At 37.3% G+C, this 17,468-nt stretch overlaps 2 protein-coding genes across 4 annotated transcripts in view; one reads left to right on the top strand and one right to left on the bottom strand.

Moving 5' to 3' along the window:
* The window catches only part of LOC134212371 (myosin-2 essential light chain), a 45,003-nt gene extending 39,442 nt beyond the window's left edge, over positions 1-5,561 (top strand). For all 3 annotated transcript variants that reach the window (XM_062690148.1, XM_062690147.1, XM_062690146.1), the window contains 2 exons: positions 4,579-4,907; positions 4,970-5,561. In XM_062690148.1, coding sequence (XP_062546132.1) covers positions 4,579-4,907; positions 4,970-5,053 — 413 coding nt within the window. In that variant the 3' untranslated portion in view covers positions 5,054-5,561. The remainder of the gene's footprint in view (positions 1-4,578; positions 4,908-4,969) is intronic.
* Positions 5,498-17,468, bottom strand: LOC134212370 (STE20-related kinase adapter protein alpha). The gene is made up of 4 exons (XM_062690145.1): positions 17,098-17,468; positions 16,179-16,876; positions 6,019-6,149; positions 5,498-5,951 (listed from the first exon to the last, which is right to left on the bottom strand). The coding sequence occupies exons 1-4, from the start codon at positions 17,260-17,262 to the stop codon at positions 5,872-5,874; spliced, it is 1,074 nt and encodes a 357-aa protein (XP_062546129.1). The 5' UTR covers positions 17,263-17,468; the 3' UTR covers positions 5,498-5,871.

Below are 17,468 nucleotides of genomic sequence, written 5' to 3'. Positions count from 1 at the left end.
GAAGATGAATGCTAGTCCCACGTAAACATCTGTTGGTTATCTGTGCAAGAACAGCTGATCTGGTCATAATGGAGTAGCAACTACGGGCAGTCAATCAAGCTCAAGCTAGTATTGAATGCATCTAAATGTTCAGTTATTTCATTCGGACCGAAGCGATCACTTTCACCATCATAACTATCGTTTGGAAGAAACCAATTTGAAACGGGGAACAAACAAAAGACTTGGGTGTTATGATGGATTTCAAACTTACCTTCAAGGATCAGATCGGTTAAATTTTAGCGAAGGTGTCATCATAGCTTGGTTTTATATTCCAATTTGGAAAAAAAATAAGGATATTTACTATTTGAAATCGGTTTTTTGTTCACTGGTACGTCCGATCCTTGAATACTACTGCGTCGTTTGGGGTTCGTTTTACCAGAACGAAACGCAGCGAATAGAAGCAAACCAACGCAAGTTTATTCGCTTTGCCTTACGGCATCCTAGGTTGACGAGATCCGTTCAATCTTCCAAGCTATGAGTCGGTGCAAGCTCAGCAATCTGCAACTGCTTCAAACAAGAAGGACCATAGCCAAAGCATGTTCTATTGCTGTTCTCCTCAAATGTCACATTGATTGTCCTGCATTACTCCGCGAAATTGGAATTCTCGCTTAACTTTTCAAAAGGTCCTAAGTAACATTTTTTTCATGAATTAATTTGAATAGCGCAATCAATAGAACAGCATGAAAGCTATTGATTGCTGTATTCAAATTAATTCATGAAAAAAATGTTACTTAGGACCTTTTGAAAAGTTAAGCGAGAATTCATGTATTTTGTAGACTTTGTTCAAATCCGTTCCTTTTTATTAACTATGGGAAATTTGAGGGCATGCAAAGTATGTGCCGCGTTTTTAATAGTTGCTGCAACGTGTTTGATTTTAATGTTTTACGTCTAGAGTTTAGAGTAGATAGAGTTTGGGTTAAGATTTTACCTGTTGACCAATTAAATAAATAGAAATAGAAATAGATATCACAAGACGGTTATAATATACCTCCGAGCCGAGTGTTTACGCTGTTTGAGTTTTGTGAGACGTCTAGTGGATTTTTGAGCAAGCTGTACAATTCAATGTTAATTTAATATTGTATTTGTAGTAATTTAGTATTTCATCATTCATTAAAGCTTCAGATGGATAAATTGTGAATTGTGAATCCGTATTCTGCTGTTATATATTTTCATAAATATCATTTGGAATTGGCGGTGGATGATTCCCTCCCCTTCATAAAGCTGATTGGTTTAAGGTGATTATAGAATGAAGCCCGTGGTGAATTTCAAATTCACCACACGTTTATCTACATACATTTAAAAAAAGCCCAAATCTGGCGGAATAGTTTTCGTACAGTGCCGAAACACAAATTATGATTGATCAGCATAACTAAGTAAACGATCTACCATTTTTTCAACCTCATACGCGTTATTGTTCTTTCATCTCGTGCGCTTGAAAAAAATATTGGAAAAGCACGTGGTTTACAAAATGGCCGATTTCTGGCTTCATTCTATAATCACCTTAACGTTCAAATTCCCGTCATCCAGTCATCGACAAGAAAAACAGCCACGTGCTCGTATCTTAAAAAAACGCCGCCGAGGGGAAAATGCAGGTGGGCGCCGCCACACACCGTCTTCTTGCACACCGCCGCACTATGGGAAATTCTCATACAAATATGTGGCCAAAAATATTTTTTCAGTGAAAACTGTTTCTATGCAACATTTATTATTAGAATGAACATCCAGGAACTCTCTTTTAACCCTTTAAGGGCATTCGTTAGCCCTTCAAAAAAATTCCTACGCAAAATTTGGGAATTTTTATTTTGTTTGTTTTTAATTCAGTATAGGGTAAAACGTCCTATCGTTGTGGTATGCCCTAATGTTGCGGTAGTGTTAAAGTAGTCCATTCTGGATATAATACCATTGAAAACAATTGTGGGTACGCTAAAACTCTTCGGATTATCGACTAGAACAGCTTTTGTTTGACAAAATTCCGTTCAAAATGATGAAAAATCAACATTTTTCGTTAAAACTTTGAATCCTTTGAGCCTATTATTGCGGTAGTGCTAAGGTCCTATTGTTGCGGTATCGCTCTCCATAAGAATTACATGCAATACCGCAACAATAGGACTGACCTTCAAAAAATATCGCAACGATAGGCAACTGCGTCCTATTATTGCGGTAGTATTTTTTATTGTGATAAAAACAAAACAACATAAGTTCAGCACAATTGACGTAATATTTACGAAACTATAGTTAACGAGCATCCTATTCAACTACTACAATGTAAAAATCGACCAACGGGTAATTTTTGAAGAATTTTTGTAATCAATTTTGTTTTGACACGGTGCTTAACCCCTCCATAATAGGTCGTTTTACCCTATATAAAATAGCAAAAAAATATATGTCCGGTAAGAATGTTGTTCATTTTGTAATCATTGCGAGATATAGAGAATGAAAACCATATTTTTCAAGAAAATTTTGATTGCAGATTTCTCGTAAAAGCGCAAATATGCGCAAGCAAATCACTCACTATAAGGTGGTACTAGGGTTATATTTCATTCCCCAATTTTCAGATTAGGGGACATTTGGAGACATTAGGTTTGCGGGACCATTTTATAGCGGAGAATTAATATAATGATAGTTTTTCTTCTACAACTTTTCGATATTAATCTTTAGGTCCAAAACAAACCAAACTATCGAAAAGCTGATGTTATAAGCTTTGGAATGGTATGCAAAACCCCATATTTGATGAAAAATTGACGTCATAACACTTAAATCAAAGTTGAGAATGATTTTTTATTTTTATGAGCTTTTTTTTACTTCGCCAGCCCATATCTTTTGACTGAATAAACATAACACTTCAATATTTTCCGATTCTTTTATCTAGGATATATGCTTTCATATGTTATAAAAATTAGACAGATTGGAGATAGTAAATTTCAGGATCAATTAAAAATCGTACTCCAGCTGTTACACCCAGCTCTCCGCATGACACCTTCTAGCACAATGTTGAACAACAGGCACGAAAGTCCCCGTTGTATCAGCTTATAGCAAAAATATTACTGTATCCGTTGGATGCTTTATTTGGTTGAATTTCGCAATAGTTTTTGTAAAAACTGCGGAGGAAAATAATACAAACATCAAGAAAAAGAAGATGATTTGATGTATGGGAAACTGTTCCGTTTTCCATCTCACTGAACATATAATCAACCCACCGCAAAACAAAGAAATACAGCATCAATTCCGTCGCTTCTTCCAGCTAATATGCGTGCTGACTGCTAAAAATAATTACAAAAAATAATAAACAAATCAAATTCCATTTCACTGCTATGTTTTTCGTGGGATGAATATCGGAGCTATGGGATGAAGTCCAGGAGCAGTAATCCTATGATCGTTTTCGCACACAAAAATTCAATGTGATTGATTTTATTTTTGTAGAAGTGTCACAACGCCGGTGTTCTTTAACGTCTTCAATTCGCTCCATCTTAATATGCGATTCACGGCAGTACAGGTAATAAAAGCTTCTATTAGATATTTTCTGGAAGTCGTATTTTTCGGTAAACATACCCTTCTTTGAATCAAAGCAGTCAATACTCTTTGTGATTTGAATATGATCATCAATTCCCCTTATGCTTATAGCTGGGCCGGGTTTTTTTTTTACAACAGCGATAGTTTTCAAAACTACTGTGAGAATTTTTACTCTTCTCGTCACCGTGTTTTCGGCAATATGTCACAGGAACATTATTCCCAGAAAAGTTAGATAATTGAAATACCTATCTGCTGAAAAAAATTCATGTATTTCTGAGATGAGGTTTTTTTGTATTATCGATTTTAATTTTTAAAACTATTTTTTTTCAGTGTAGTAATCGTTTTTTTTATTTTTTTGGATATTTTTCCAAAAAACTTATGGGATTTTCACGACAGTCCGCCATACAACACTTTTTTGTAGGTCTTGTCATTTTAGAGTTACATCGATTTAAAAAAAAAATTAGGCCCTCATCAAATGTTACTCTTGATAATTTTTGAAAAACTAAGTATGCAGAGTGGCTTAGAAATACCATATCTTTATGCCCACCAAGTTTCATTCGATTCTGAGATGGTGCTGCCAACCGCTGGTCGAGTTGGCGCGAAATTCGTCAGCAACAAGATTGTCTTTTTTTTTGTTGCTTGCAAAATTTTTCGGATCTTTGTCATTATTATCTCCGACAAAAACAAAGCTTTGTCGTTGGTTTCTTTTGTCGCTTATTTTGCATGCGCATTACTACCAGAAATACCAAGCGGAGAATTTCAGGAAATAGTAATAAGGGAAATCGCCAAATGTTAACAGCCTAAAATATTTTGTCAATTTTTTAACAACAACAGGCAGCAGCATCTAATTACCCGTCCATTAACTTTACGTTACCCTAAACTTGTTCGCGATTCCATTTTTGGTGATGCATGCGTTGTCGCATCGCATCTAGTGCATTTAGAATGTTAATTTAATCACATTCCAGCTGTAGTTTTGTCCAAGTAAGCTAACCGTTTTTGTCTGTTTCTGTGTCTTTCCATGTAAATCAGAATTCCAGGAGGCGTTCAACCTGTTCGACAACCGCGGCGATGGAAAAATTCAGCAGCAGCAGATTGGCGAGTGTCTGCGCGCTTTGGGCCAGAACCCGACCGAGTCGGATGTGAAAAAGTTCACTATGCAGCTGAAACCGGACGAGCGCGTGTCGTTCGAGGTGTTCTTGCCCATCTATCAGGCAATTTCGAAGCAGCGTACGGCGGACACGGCTGATGATTTTATCGAGGGGCTGCGCCACTTCGATAAGGATGCCAGCGGGTTCATTTCCTCAGCTGAGCTGAGACATTTGCTGACCACGTTGGGTGAGAAGTTGGCCGATGATGAGGTAGTTCACTTGTAATTTTGCTATATTGTGCCGTGGAAATAATCAATGATTTTGGTTTATAGGTTGAACAACTCCTCCAGAACCAGGAAGATTCGCAAGGTAACGTTAACTATGAAGAGTTCGTTCGAATGGTCATGAGTGGTTAGAGGGACTGGGAAAAACTGAGTTCATCAAATCCACCATATTTTACAATATCTTGTATTGGATAATTCGACTTGAAAGAACAACTTTTAGGATTCCAATGTGCCCAAGTTTTGTTCAACGAACCTTTGAAAAGTGGGTGGAACAACAATATTTACTTCGTAGCATAGTCTGAAAGTTAGGCCACAGTGTAAGGTTTAAAATGTTACTTAATCAAAATGGTTTTTCTGTTTCTAAAAGTTTTACCTTCCAAAATAGTGGCTAGTTAATATTTTAGACCACTATGATGTGAATTTCATCAAAAATTATAGTATTATTTTCAACCTAATCTGTGCATTCTCACTTTCTATTGTTAAGTTGCTGGTCTAACATTTCTGTTGATGTGCTACCGGTCACAGTTCAATTGATTGCATTTCTTCAAAAACCGCGTTTGAATGTTAAACTACTGCTTATATCTATATAAAACCTTTATTATATTTTAATGTGTAATAAAAGCCTAATTTATACACTACATATTTATATGCAGTTTGCTAACTAAAACATATCCATAGTTCAATTACATAATTTATTTTAGTTCGACGCGAATGTAACGATGAGTTTCTCAAACGATTTATTTTATTTCAACAACTAAGTTTTCAAACTGTACTAAGCAAACAGGTAACATCGAATGTTAAATTAGGTATACAAGATAATTTTGATTGTGAACGGTTGGTGTGTAAGCATTCGAGTGCGAGCACACAAACATGGAAGATTTACCATTGTCTACGATTCGGGATGAGGTTCGCTGATAGCTAAGCTGTGAAGGAACATTATATTTCGCTACCTAAAAGTCCCACTCGAAGCTGCTGCCACCGGTATCCATCGTCATGCCAGAGAATTCATTAGATAGATTCGATTCGTCACCTGTAACAATATGAAACATATAGATTCGTAAGCTATTTGTTTAATCGCCAGTCTAGATGCATTTCACCTTTTAGTGTATTGAAATCCGCCATTTCGATTCCACATGCAGCAAATTGGTCTCTTATGCTTGTGTGCTTACACTGTTTGAATACAGGATGATTAAGTAATTCAAGTGCACTTGATCTTTCATTAGGGTTACTGAAAAAATGGAAGTAAAAAGCATAATTAATTATGTTGTCGGCTCCATTTCGTTACAAATTTTAAATTTTCATTCTAATAAAAATGGTCCAGATTATCTACTCTTGATCATAAATTCAATCAGGTTGGCAGGTTTCTCTGTGGTACCAACTTTTTTCGCTTTTTTCCCATGTTTGACTGTCAATCTTCTCTTAAAATTAGGTGAATCGAATTTATAACGCGAAAAATCAAACAATGTTTGTCTAAAATATGTTTTAAAAAAGCATTTTAAAATTGACGTCCTGTATGCCTTGCGTGTAAAATAAAAAAAACTTTGTTGTACGAGAAAAGTAAAAAGCATCACTCAGCCACTATTTTGTTCTCCCGCTGCCGCCAGCTCCAATTATATCAATTTGCGAAAATATCTCTCGCAATTTTTATCTTTTTGGTCGTTTTTAATGTTAAAATAACAAAACGTATAGCAGAAAAATCTTACTGTGACATCAAATCGAAATCTATTCCAAGCTCAATTAAATTCACTGTTGAAAACGAGGTGGATGGCAAACTTCCCTTTCTTGACCTTATGATCACGAAAACAGAAGATTTACAGAAGAAGACACTAAAGTTTGGAATATATCGAAAACCCACATCAACGGATCGGTACATAACATCTGACTCCAACCATTTTGGTGCTCAGAAACAAGCAGCGTTCCACTCTATGGCACATCGACTGTACAACGTACCCATGGATAAACCAGAATTCGAAGAGGAAGAAAATAAGATCTACAACGCAGCTGAAATGAACGGGTACGACACTGCCGTAATCTGAAAAAGTGACGTATACGCCATTTTCCAAAAATGGTGTTAACGAGTACTACTCATCGAGCTCTTTAACAGAAAAATGGAAAACATGCATGTTGTAAAATGGCTGTTACGTCACTTTTCCAGATTACGGCAGGACAGGAAGTTTGTGGAAACAATTTTCCGAAAACACAAACGAAAAAGGCACCGCCAGGAAATTACAACACTGGAACCAGCAGCAGAGAAAAATAGAAGAATAAGTCTACCGTTTCATCCCAGAATAACCAACTCAATTAGGATCGCACTTCGACGACAGGGACTACACTGCCGTTATAACTGTCCCATGAACATATGAAATCCCAGCAAACATGGGACAAATATGCGTATGACGGCAGTACAGTACACAAAAGCGAAAACACTTTACGTGATTTACTGTGTAACCTGAAGGATAGGGTTCCATCAGAAGAGCAGTCGGGAGTTTACCAAATCTCCTGCGATGACTGTTCTGCAGTCTACATCGGTCAGACCCGCCGCAAAATTAAGGTTCGTTCAAGGGAACACAAAAGTGCTGTGGAAACACTGAAAACAAACGAATCGAGCGTGGCCGCACATGCAGTAAACTGTGGTCACAACATAAACTGGGAGAATTCAAAACTGTTGAGAGCAGTAAGAAAAAACTCCCAGCTCAACGCATGGGAGTCGATGTTCATCACAAATTCCAAGGAACCGCTGATGAATGAAGACGAATGAAGACGAGCCACCCATCGTATCCAACCTTTTCGGGCTGACCGAAAAGAACATTCCCTAACTACAATTGCAACCGAACGTGTACGAGCAACGTACGAAAAGTAGTCAGTTGGACTTAGGGTGGTTCAAAAAATCGATTTTGCTCCACAGTGCTCATCTGATTCTTTACCATGTTCTGAGTGTCCTCTGAAAATTTGAGCTCATTTGGATTAAAACTGATTTAGCACAAGCCGTTTCAAGTTTGCATGCAAATTAGTATGGGAAATTTTTTTTTATTATACTGTTAATGACGTTTCCCCATAAGGCGCAGGTTAAAGAAAACCTACATAGCTAAAGGGATACTCAACAGCTTTCACCCAACGAAAACCGCATGTTGATTAATCGTCCCAATAATTAGTAATCGATTTTAAGACATGTTGCGAATCTAGTCATGATCGTTAAACTTCTTTGATGGCATCACTGAAACGTGGAGTGCAACATAGTAGCCTGAATTTGTGTGTGCTATCTTTCGCGCCACGAGCAGCAATGTTGCCTGTTGATGAGTTATGCAATTAGCTCCAGAAAACCACGGTATAGATTAAATTCGATTACTAATTATTGGAACGATTAATTGAGATGCGGTTTTCACTGAGTAAAAGCTGTTGAGTATTCCTTTTAGCTATGTAGGTTTTCTTTTAACATGCGCTTGATGGGGAAGCGTCATTAACAGTATAATGAAAAAATAAATTTCCCCATACTAATTTGCATGCAAACTTGAAACGGCTTGTGCTAAATCAGTTTTAATCCAAATGAGCTCAAATTATCAGAGGACACTCAGAACATGGTAAAGAATCAGAGGAGCACTGTGGAGCAAAATCGATTTTTTGAACCACCCTATTGGACATAGTCCTGATGATGGGCAACATCGCGCCCGAAACCGGTCGACTTAAAAGGTAACTTTAAAAAATCTTAGTTGACGAGTGTAAAAACGAAAAGTGTTATGTCTTTTCTCGCGTCGCGTTTTATTAGTGTCGTGTTGTTTTTACGTTAGCATAAACCATAAAAACCAAAAGCTTAAAAATATTTGACAGGTACTCAGAAATGATTTATAATAAACCACAGGCGGTGAAAGTTTTTTCATGAAAATCAATGTTGTTTGCTGTATTATTTACAAAAATAAAAAGTATGACCAAAATTTTTGGGGTGACAAAATCGGGTCGAAAACGTGACAAAATCTGGTCGACACTGTATTTTGCTAAATTATGCTTCAACAAGCTTCAATTGGCCATAATTAATGCATCATATTATAGTGCATGGTTGGTTTCATCACCAACATCGATTTGACACTTGTAGTACCAGTACTTTGGCTGCCAGGTCGAATGTTAGTCACGCGAACAGCAACGACATTAGCAATCTTATACTTTTGAATCAACTGTTCATACCGGTGCTCAAGTTTAAGTTCGAGTACACGCAATTTGAACCGTGTGCTCGGTTCGGTTTTAGCAAACCGGACACGGTATTTTACAAACTAGGTTTTCGGGTTTGAGCAAAAAGCAGTCCAATTGAACGCAGTGCTGCTGGAAATTCAAACAGAGATATACGGGTGCGGACGGTGGTTGAAGGAGAAATCTGTTTTAAATTCACATTGATCTTTAACCATGCAATATTGGTATTTATCGATTGGCCTCGATTAGTAGAACATGAAAATCGACGTTTAGCGCCATTTGAATAAAATGGCGGACCAAAAAATTTAAGATGACCGCCGCTTGGGCAACAAAAGTCATATAAAACCATGCAATATGGGTGTCTATCGATTTGGCTAAAAGATATTTTAGTTACTAGCTAAAGATTGTCGCTTCGGTTCCCTTTGTTCTGGTCATCTTGAATTTTCGGTCCGCCATTTTGAATTTCAAAATGGCGTCAGATATCAATTTTCGTGTTGCTCATATTGCATTTACTTTGAATACGAGAAAGGCAGAATATAGCAGTTGTAATAAAATTTCTGGAAACACTTGCTTTCCTCGATAATGAGCACAGAACCGCAACACAACCGGGTTCTGTGTTGAGGTTTTCAACTTCTACTAACTTGCAAAATTTGTGCACCGGTGCAACAAAATCAAACCTAAACCGAATCATATTTTGTTTTTGAGCTGAAAATGGTCTGAATTTTCGATCAATGAATGATAGCGAGCATGTTTACTAAACAGGCACGTTTTTTTGTGGAAAAAAATATAAAGTCACTCTACTTGTATGTTGTTCCAGCCTTATTAACAGCGAGATTTCTAAGCCACCATTTTTGCATTCGTATATCTTTAGGCTAACACGATGATACTTTTATGCCCAGAAAAGTCAAGGAAATTTCCAATCCGAAAATTTCCTAGACCGGACCTAGAATCGAATCCAGCAACCTTCAGCATGGTCTTGCCACACGGCTAAGGAAGGCTTCGAATTTATCTATGATCATGAACATTTCTTATATCTTTTTTTTTTTTTTCTTTATTAAGGAGGCTTTCAGCCCTAGGCTGGCTCGTCTCCGGACTTATAATATCAATGTATCTTGTTCTTATGTTGAACTTCATGAATGTTAAAAACGAATTGAGAAACGTGGATGTAGAGAAAACGTTCAGAAAATTGTGATAACAAAAATTGACATTTCGTGTATTTGAGCAGAATTTAGTTCTGGGTCGCGTGGATTTGGCACGTATAGCACGTGTTTTATAGATTTTAAGGTTTGAAAAATTATTTTTTTTTGGAAAATTAGAAAGTTTGTTTCATGAAACTCGGAACAACTGTCGATGAACATAAAAACAAAAACTAACAAAAACAAAAGATGACTCGCATAGGCAATATCAAGTTCATTAGTCTTACCAACCACTGCGAAATTTCAGGGCTAGTTTGTTTACGTAATTTCGAGTAAGTTTTACTCAATAAGGTAAATTTAAGTGGATTTTCTTGTTATACTCAACGCATCCCCGGGCCGGGGCCAATCTACGTTGCATGACACTAGGCAATACGTTTACTTTGCTGGCTTAAATTTTCATCGTGACGATTACTATATAGAACTCATGAAATCAATGTGAAGTCGACTCGTGGAAAACTTATTCCAGGTTATTCGAAGCTTGTGCTAGAACCTTTATCACAACGGACCTTTCCATCCACTGACTGGTAGGCTCGAGCGTCCCGTCCTCTGCTTCAGACCCATAAGGGGTCCGAAACAGTTCAGTTCCAGGGTATTGAACTTGTGAGGGAATGAAACATAGAGGAGGAGAATGTGGAACGGCTTGTTGTTCGCTTCCGGCTCTAGCGACTGCTATGGAACCTATTTATTAGATAATTGTTTGTAGAGATAGAAACGGTCGTGTTTATACACATGATAAATATTCAGACAGTTCGGGATCGCTATGATAGAGTTCGTTATAGTTTAGAAACTTTTCAGATGATTTATACTTATGGTAGAAGGGAAATTGTTGAAATCCGTTTTCTGGTGATTGTCGAAGAAGCTATGACGATTGATATGATAGAGGTACGTGTAGTTTGGGATTAGTATAATCCCTTTGGTTTTAAATTGAAAAAATAAAATTGAAGGGGGAATAAAATTGAATAAAATTAAAATTGTCCGCTTCGGGCTCTATTGACTGCTATAGAACCTATTTATTAGAGGATAGTTGATTGTAGAAAGAGAAACGGTTGTATTTATAGACATGATAGATGGTTAGGCAGTTTGGAATTGATATGATAGAGTCTTCAATTACTAAATAAAGATTGTGATTAAAATGGAGGTTGGCATTGTTATTGCTTATCAAACTATAATATTATTCTAGATATTCTCTTTAATATGGATACTCAATCCTAACTGTCCCAAAACTGCTTTCACCATACTGCCGCCCCGAGCACAGCCGCCACTACCACTCATAGGCAATGTTCATCCCACCGCCTTGACAGCCTCCAGAAGTATCTATCAAAAGATTTGCGAACTAGAATGAATTATTAACAAGTCCAGCCTTTATATAAAAATGATTTGTTCGAGCAAAGGCGTCATAGATGCGGGAACGACATCGCAATAAACGACACGGGACAGCTATGCTCCACACGACACCGACACCGAATCGGGGACTTACTAAGCTGTTCTATACAATGCAGAGTTTTTACCCTCTCTTGCATTATGTGAGGCTGAAAATTAGCTCCTAATCACGAGACTAGCCAGCCTAGGGCTGAAAGTCTCGCTAATAAAGACAAAAAAAGCTCCTAATCATTTGATGGCAAACAATAAAAATAAAATAAAAACAATCAAACAAAATTAAAATATTTAAGCTAAATTTTACTATTTTGGTCAGCCGTCTGACATCCGCGTTGAAAAATGTGTTCCATGCGTGCCCCCCACATTAAATAATAACGTGTGCTAAAATCACTAATGATACTAAAAGATTTAAATGGAATTAGGTATTGTTCCCGCTTACCATTTTAGCACCGCCAGGGGGAATTTTTTAGTGATAGACCCAATGAATTTTTGCTTTATGAATCCTTCAAGCCTCTATAATAGCCGGCATATATTCCAATAGGGAGGAAGTAAGCATTATTAAAAGGCCAAATCATTTCTAGAAATCTCTTATCCATAAATTTTTAAGATTTTCTGGAAGATTAAATAAACCCATTGGCGTAACTAAGCAAAAATTCTAGGGGGGCTAACTTTTTTCTATTCTTACAGTCAAACAGAAAAAAAAAGTTATTATTTTTGTTCAGTTATTGTTTTTGTTTTGTCCGCAAGTTAGTCTACCAAACAGCTATTTCAATACATCCAGTGACGACTTGGACATCTCTGACATAAAAATCTAGAAATGTTGTCGGATTCCCAATAACTTTGATACGTAAAAAACAAATGATCTTTATAGATACATTAGACTTTCGAGTTTTATATATCCATTAGAAATAATTTCAATACATTCAATGTTAATTGCCTATGTTCCGGGTATTAAGCCACTCGGAGTGAAAATAATTACTATGTCTGAAACTTGATTATGCATTTGTGCAAGATATGATAGATTTAGTTCGGAAAAGGTATTGGAGGGTAACCGCTCCCTTCGGTGGGGTTTGATCCCACGAAACCAGTACGCTAGACAGGACTCTCGCAATAGATTTTCAGAACTAACTCTCTCATATGTCTTTTTGTACAATGCCAACCAAGTAGGATGGGTATTTAGTATTGTCTGGCCCCTACACACTAGCTTCATCAGCAACGGCGCTCGAGGACGGCGGAGGTCCTTCGTAGCTTAGTAGGGAAAGTGCCTGTCTAGCGTACCTCCAATACCTTTTCCGAACTAAATCTATCACATGTTGTGCAAATGCATAATTGAGTTTCAAACATAGTAAACAATTTCAAGTTATTTCTCATTTACAGTTTAGTAACCTCTCCTTGGAATTTTAGGGTTTACCGAGCTTTTTCTGGATTTCAAGAAACCTAGTATGATTATTGGAAATTCAAAGTTTTCGGGAAATAGCAGTAGCATCGCTTGAATACTACAGAAATCTACAGAAAGAAATGCAAATGTCTGCTATTACAGACATACGATACGTTGTGCTTGGCTATCACATTATCGAAAGTTTTCTCTTGACAATCCTTTCAGAAATACCATCCATCTTAAAGGGTTATGTTGGAAAGCTAGAGGTCATATGCACACTTAAAAAAAATACTCGCAATGCAATGCAAAGCAATGTAACCATAAAAATCTTCTGTTACTTCTATTATTTATTCAATCAGCATGAAAATACTGTTCCAACTCCAACATTTCTCTCGACAGAGTCCAAAATTACTGTAACCATGCCCGTCCTATCTATCACCTTGGCTCATCTCTCATTTTGGCAGCACAAATGTCAATTCATATGTGATAAGCACATCTAAAAAACATTTTTGTGCGTACTGGAAACGAGTTGTGTAATGTGCCTCTGAAAGTGTAATTTACTTTAGAAATTAGATTCATAAGCGATTCACCTTAAGCTATTATATGTGTGGCTGAGAATCAAGGGAGTGTAATATCCTTCGTATTTTGCATTCCTAACCATATATTACGACTTTGCATGATTATTGATTATATATTTTTTTCTAACTTCGAAAAATTGATATATATTGATATCAATTTTTCGAAGTTAGAAAAAAAATATATTCAACTCACTGTAGAGAGAGATGATAAGAATTCATTATTTGCAGCTACATGATCGTAGAAATTCTAGGGGGCTAACTTAATTCTAGGTGGGGCTCTAGCCCCCTAGCCCCATGTATTTACGCCAATGAATAAACCTATACAGAATAAAAACCAAAACTGGATGCAGTAGAACGTGGACTTCCGAAAAAAAAGACGGAGCTTTCCGAGCCTTTTGAAAAGTAATTTCCGACCCTTTTGAAAGGAGAGGGCTTCCAGGCTTCCGAGGCTTCCGAACCTTTTGAAAGGAGACCTTCGAGCTTCTTGGAAGACGGCTTCCGAGAAGCGTAGAAGGATGCTTCTAATCCTCTTGCAATGAATCAATCGAGCTTTTCGAACAAAAAAGCGTTTCTGCCTCTCAGACGGAGACTTCCGAACCTTTAGATACATATTCCTAACATATTATTCAACATTTTGTTTAGATCAGGTAGATTCCAATTAAGATTTTCCAAACTTGCTCATTTAACGTTTTGTCCGTTTGATATTTATTCTGCAGCCCTTCATACGCTGTGCTGGTTGAGGAGGGCAGGATTCAATTGGCTTTGATTTACCGTTCGCCATGTATATTATGTACAAGATAAAGTTTTGAAATAAAAATACAGAATTATCAAAACCTAAACAATAAGTTTCAATTGGAAATTAATACGTCCGCCATTACGCATTTTTGTCCGAGGTACCCCTAGGGCCAGCGAAGGTACCCCCAGGGGTACATGTACCCCAGGTTGAGAACCGCTGCTATATATAATAGACTCTGGTTGTATCGATATCGGACCTATTCGCCTCAAGAAGAACCCTTCTTTGGAGTGGACTGCAAAACCTTCTGAATTGCCATTAGACCTATTGATAAAGAGAAAACCATCTCTATAGTGGCTTGATCGTTGGTTTGAAAGAACTACTGTAGAATTAGCTTTATAATACATATTCAACTATGGAGTGAATTTTGTGTCAGCTGTCGGTAATTTGGTGACACTGGTTGATTTGGTTGGACCAATAAATAATAGTGCCGTCATTTCAAATGCTCATCCTCGTAAAATTAATTTCAAGTTATCACTACTATCATTATCATAGTTTGTCTACATACATCTCAAAAACCTCCTTATCACTACCTCCGAGTATCTATTATTTGAAAACAGTTCGGATTTCTTAGTCGCGAACAAAACTATATAGACTATATGGGTTTAGTTTACGCTTGATTTGCAGACTACTCTGTGTTTCACCTTTGGCGTATCAAAGTCCTCATTTAGGGATTCTTCCCCAGATGCTTGTTCCATTCTTCTTTAATTTCCATGAAAACGACTGTGATGGCGATGGCACAAATCAGCCAAAGTAAGAAGCACATGCTCCCTGAGCCGACGTTCTGATACCTGTATCAGTTATTGACGGAAAATGGCCTTACGGAAATTAGTCAAACGGTTGATTACGAATGTAAGGCCCGAAGGAATCGTCTAAAAAAAAGCTTGAAGCTGAATCACTATATGAACCAGTGAATTTAAGAATAATTTGTCAGAAAAATATTAAGCTCGTTTAGTGGAATGTATTAAACCGTCTAAGACGAATTAAGTACTGTCCATTTAATTCCACCAGTTAATTTTCGTTATCTTTGCAGATACGTATTTCGACCACAACTGTGTGGTCGTCTTCAGTGTCTTGTACTTGACTCGATAATTTGTCATTATTTCCCATAGCGCAATTTAGGAATTTGGCGCCCTTGGCGAGGGCCAACCCGGCCAACCACACGCTACGGTGCTGCGTAGAGCCATAGAAGAAAAAGAAGAAGAATGTTTTTGTGGAAGTTTTTTAAAAGTTCAACCGGATTTTTAAGCGCAATGCACATTATAAACTTCATTCCATTTTGATAACTTAACTACTGTTGTTGCACAGACAAACAGACGTAACACTTCTCATTTCAACATTGTTCACGTGTCTAACAGTTGATTTGAAATATATCTGTGCTATGCGATTGTGCCAAGAGAGGCGCTAGTGTTCAATCGCTTTGACATTTGATTAGTGTATATGCTGCTGAATGTTTTCTGTGTTGATGACGATGATGATGATGATTGATATAGAAGTATGCGTTAGGAGCAAACCTCAAAAGGGAAATAATCATGCTCTACTGTGTATCTCGCGATTCTGATAAGATGGCAATAGTGTTTTCTGAAAAGTTAATGACGATAATTTTTCAAACAGTTTATATGGAGAGTTACGCCTGTTCGTCTGTGGTTGTTGATGGTATGAAATATACAATCGAATGCCATAATCTGAATCCAATAATATTTATTTTGTACATTTAGGAGGCAGACCTAATTGAACAGCAATTTGAAATACTTACCATACTAAACACAACTCGGCGAATTTATGTAACGCATCGGAGAATTGTCTTTGCGCGTAGATCTGGCGCGTTTGCGACGAGTTGTTATCCCCCATGCCGGAGTCTATTGCCTGGGCGAATACTTCTTCACTTGGGATGGTCGTGCAGTCCAGCAGCAACGGTTGGTAGCCCCTCAACTTCTCTGTCAGCATCAGAGTGGGTTGAAAGTTGCTGAATGGTTCTACCCCATTGGCCAACTCGCACACCGTTATGCCCAGACTGTAGATGTCGGACTTTTCTGTGTATCCCAGTAGATTCTGTGCCAGCACTTCCGGTGCTAACCAGTTGAGGCTCTTGGTAGAATGTGGGGGGAGTTCGTGCAGATTCTTTACCCGTTTGCCCTCTCCTAGGAAGCTCGTGCAGACCCGGAATCCCCCCATGATAGCCCTCGACTCGTTGAGGAAAATATGACTGGCTTTAATGGAACGATGAATGTACCCTTTTCTGTGTAGGTACTCTAGTCCCAGTACGACGTCCCGCAGTATACAGGCTAGCAACGTTTCCGGGAACCCAGTTTCAAAATAGTTATTCATAGTATCTCGACACGATCCAAAGCACATCAGAGGTAGAATGAAGTACAGGTCCAAATTATGTACGAAAGCCGTATGGTAGCTAAGGATATTAGGGTGATTGAACTCTCTCAAATGTTTGGATTCCTCCTGTAAAAAAAAAAATAGACATTTAGCAACAATTATTTTTACGTGATTTCGATTAGAGTAGGTACATCAAAAGTAGAACTTGAATGAAACCACATAATAAAACTCAATGTTGTGAAAATAATCATAGCTCATTTTTTCTTTGTTATCTCTTACCTTTCAGTTTAGGTATAAGCACTGACAAACTAACAATGAGTTTTCTAGAAAATGATATACATACTCACCATAATGAGATTGAAATCATTTTTAAGATCTTCCATCAGGAACTTTTTGATTGCTACATGTTGCCGGGAGGGTAAATGCTGCGCCAAATATACGATTCCATGGCCGTTGAAGCATTTAGTCAATTCCACTTTCATATCGTAGTTTCGGATGTCGTGACCAAACATTTTGGTTTAACTAAACAGTGTTTTTAAGATAAATCACATTAGATTACATGAAAATCCGAAGCTGTTGAGGTTTTATAAGACTCATAAGTTCTATTTTGTATTATTATTGTTATTATCAAATGATTAACAGTTGACTATTATAAAAATTGCAAAAAAATATTCGTTTCCTTGCTTTTTTTGAAAATGTTTACAAACTAAACCTGATG

This window comes from Armigeres subalbatus, chromosome 2 (assembly GCF_024139115.2).
Source record: "Armigeres subalbatus isolate Guangzhou_Male chromosome 2, GZ_Asu_2, whole genome shotgun sequence".
Lineage (NCBI taxonomy): Eukaryota > Metazoa > Arthropoda > Insecta > Diptera > Culicidae > Armigeres > Armigeres subalbatus.
The sequence above is the reverse complement of the archived record's forward strand: the minus strand, read 5'-3'. Positions and strand labels throughout refer to the sequence as shown.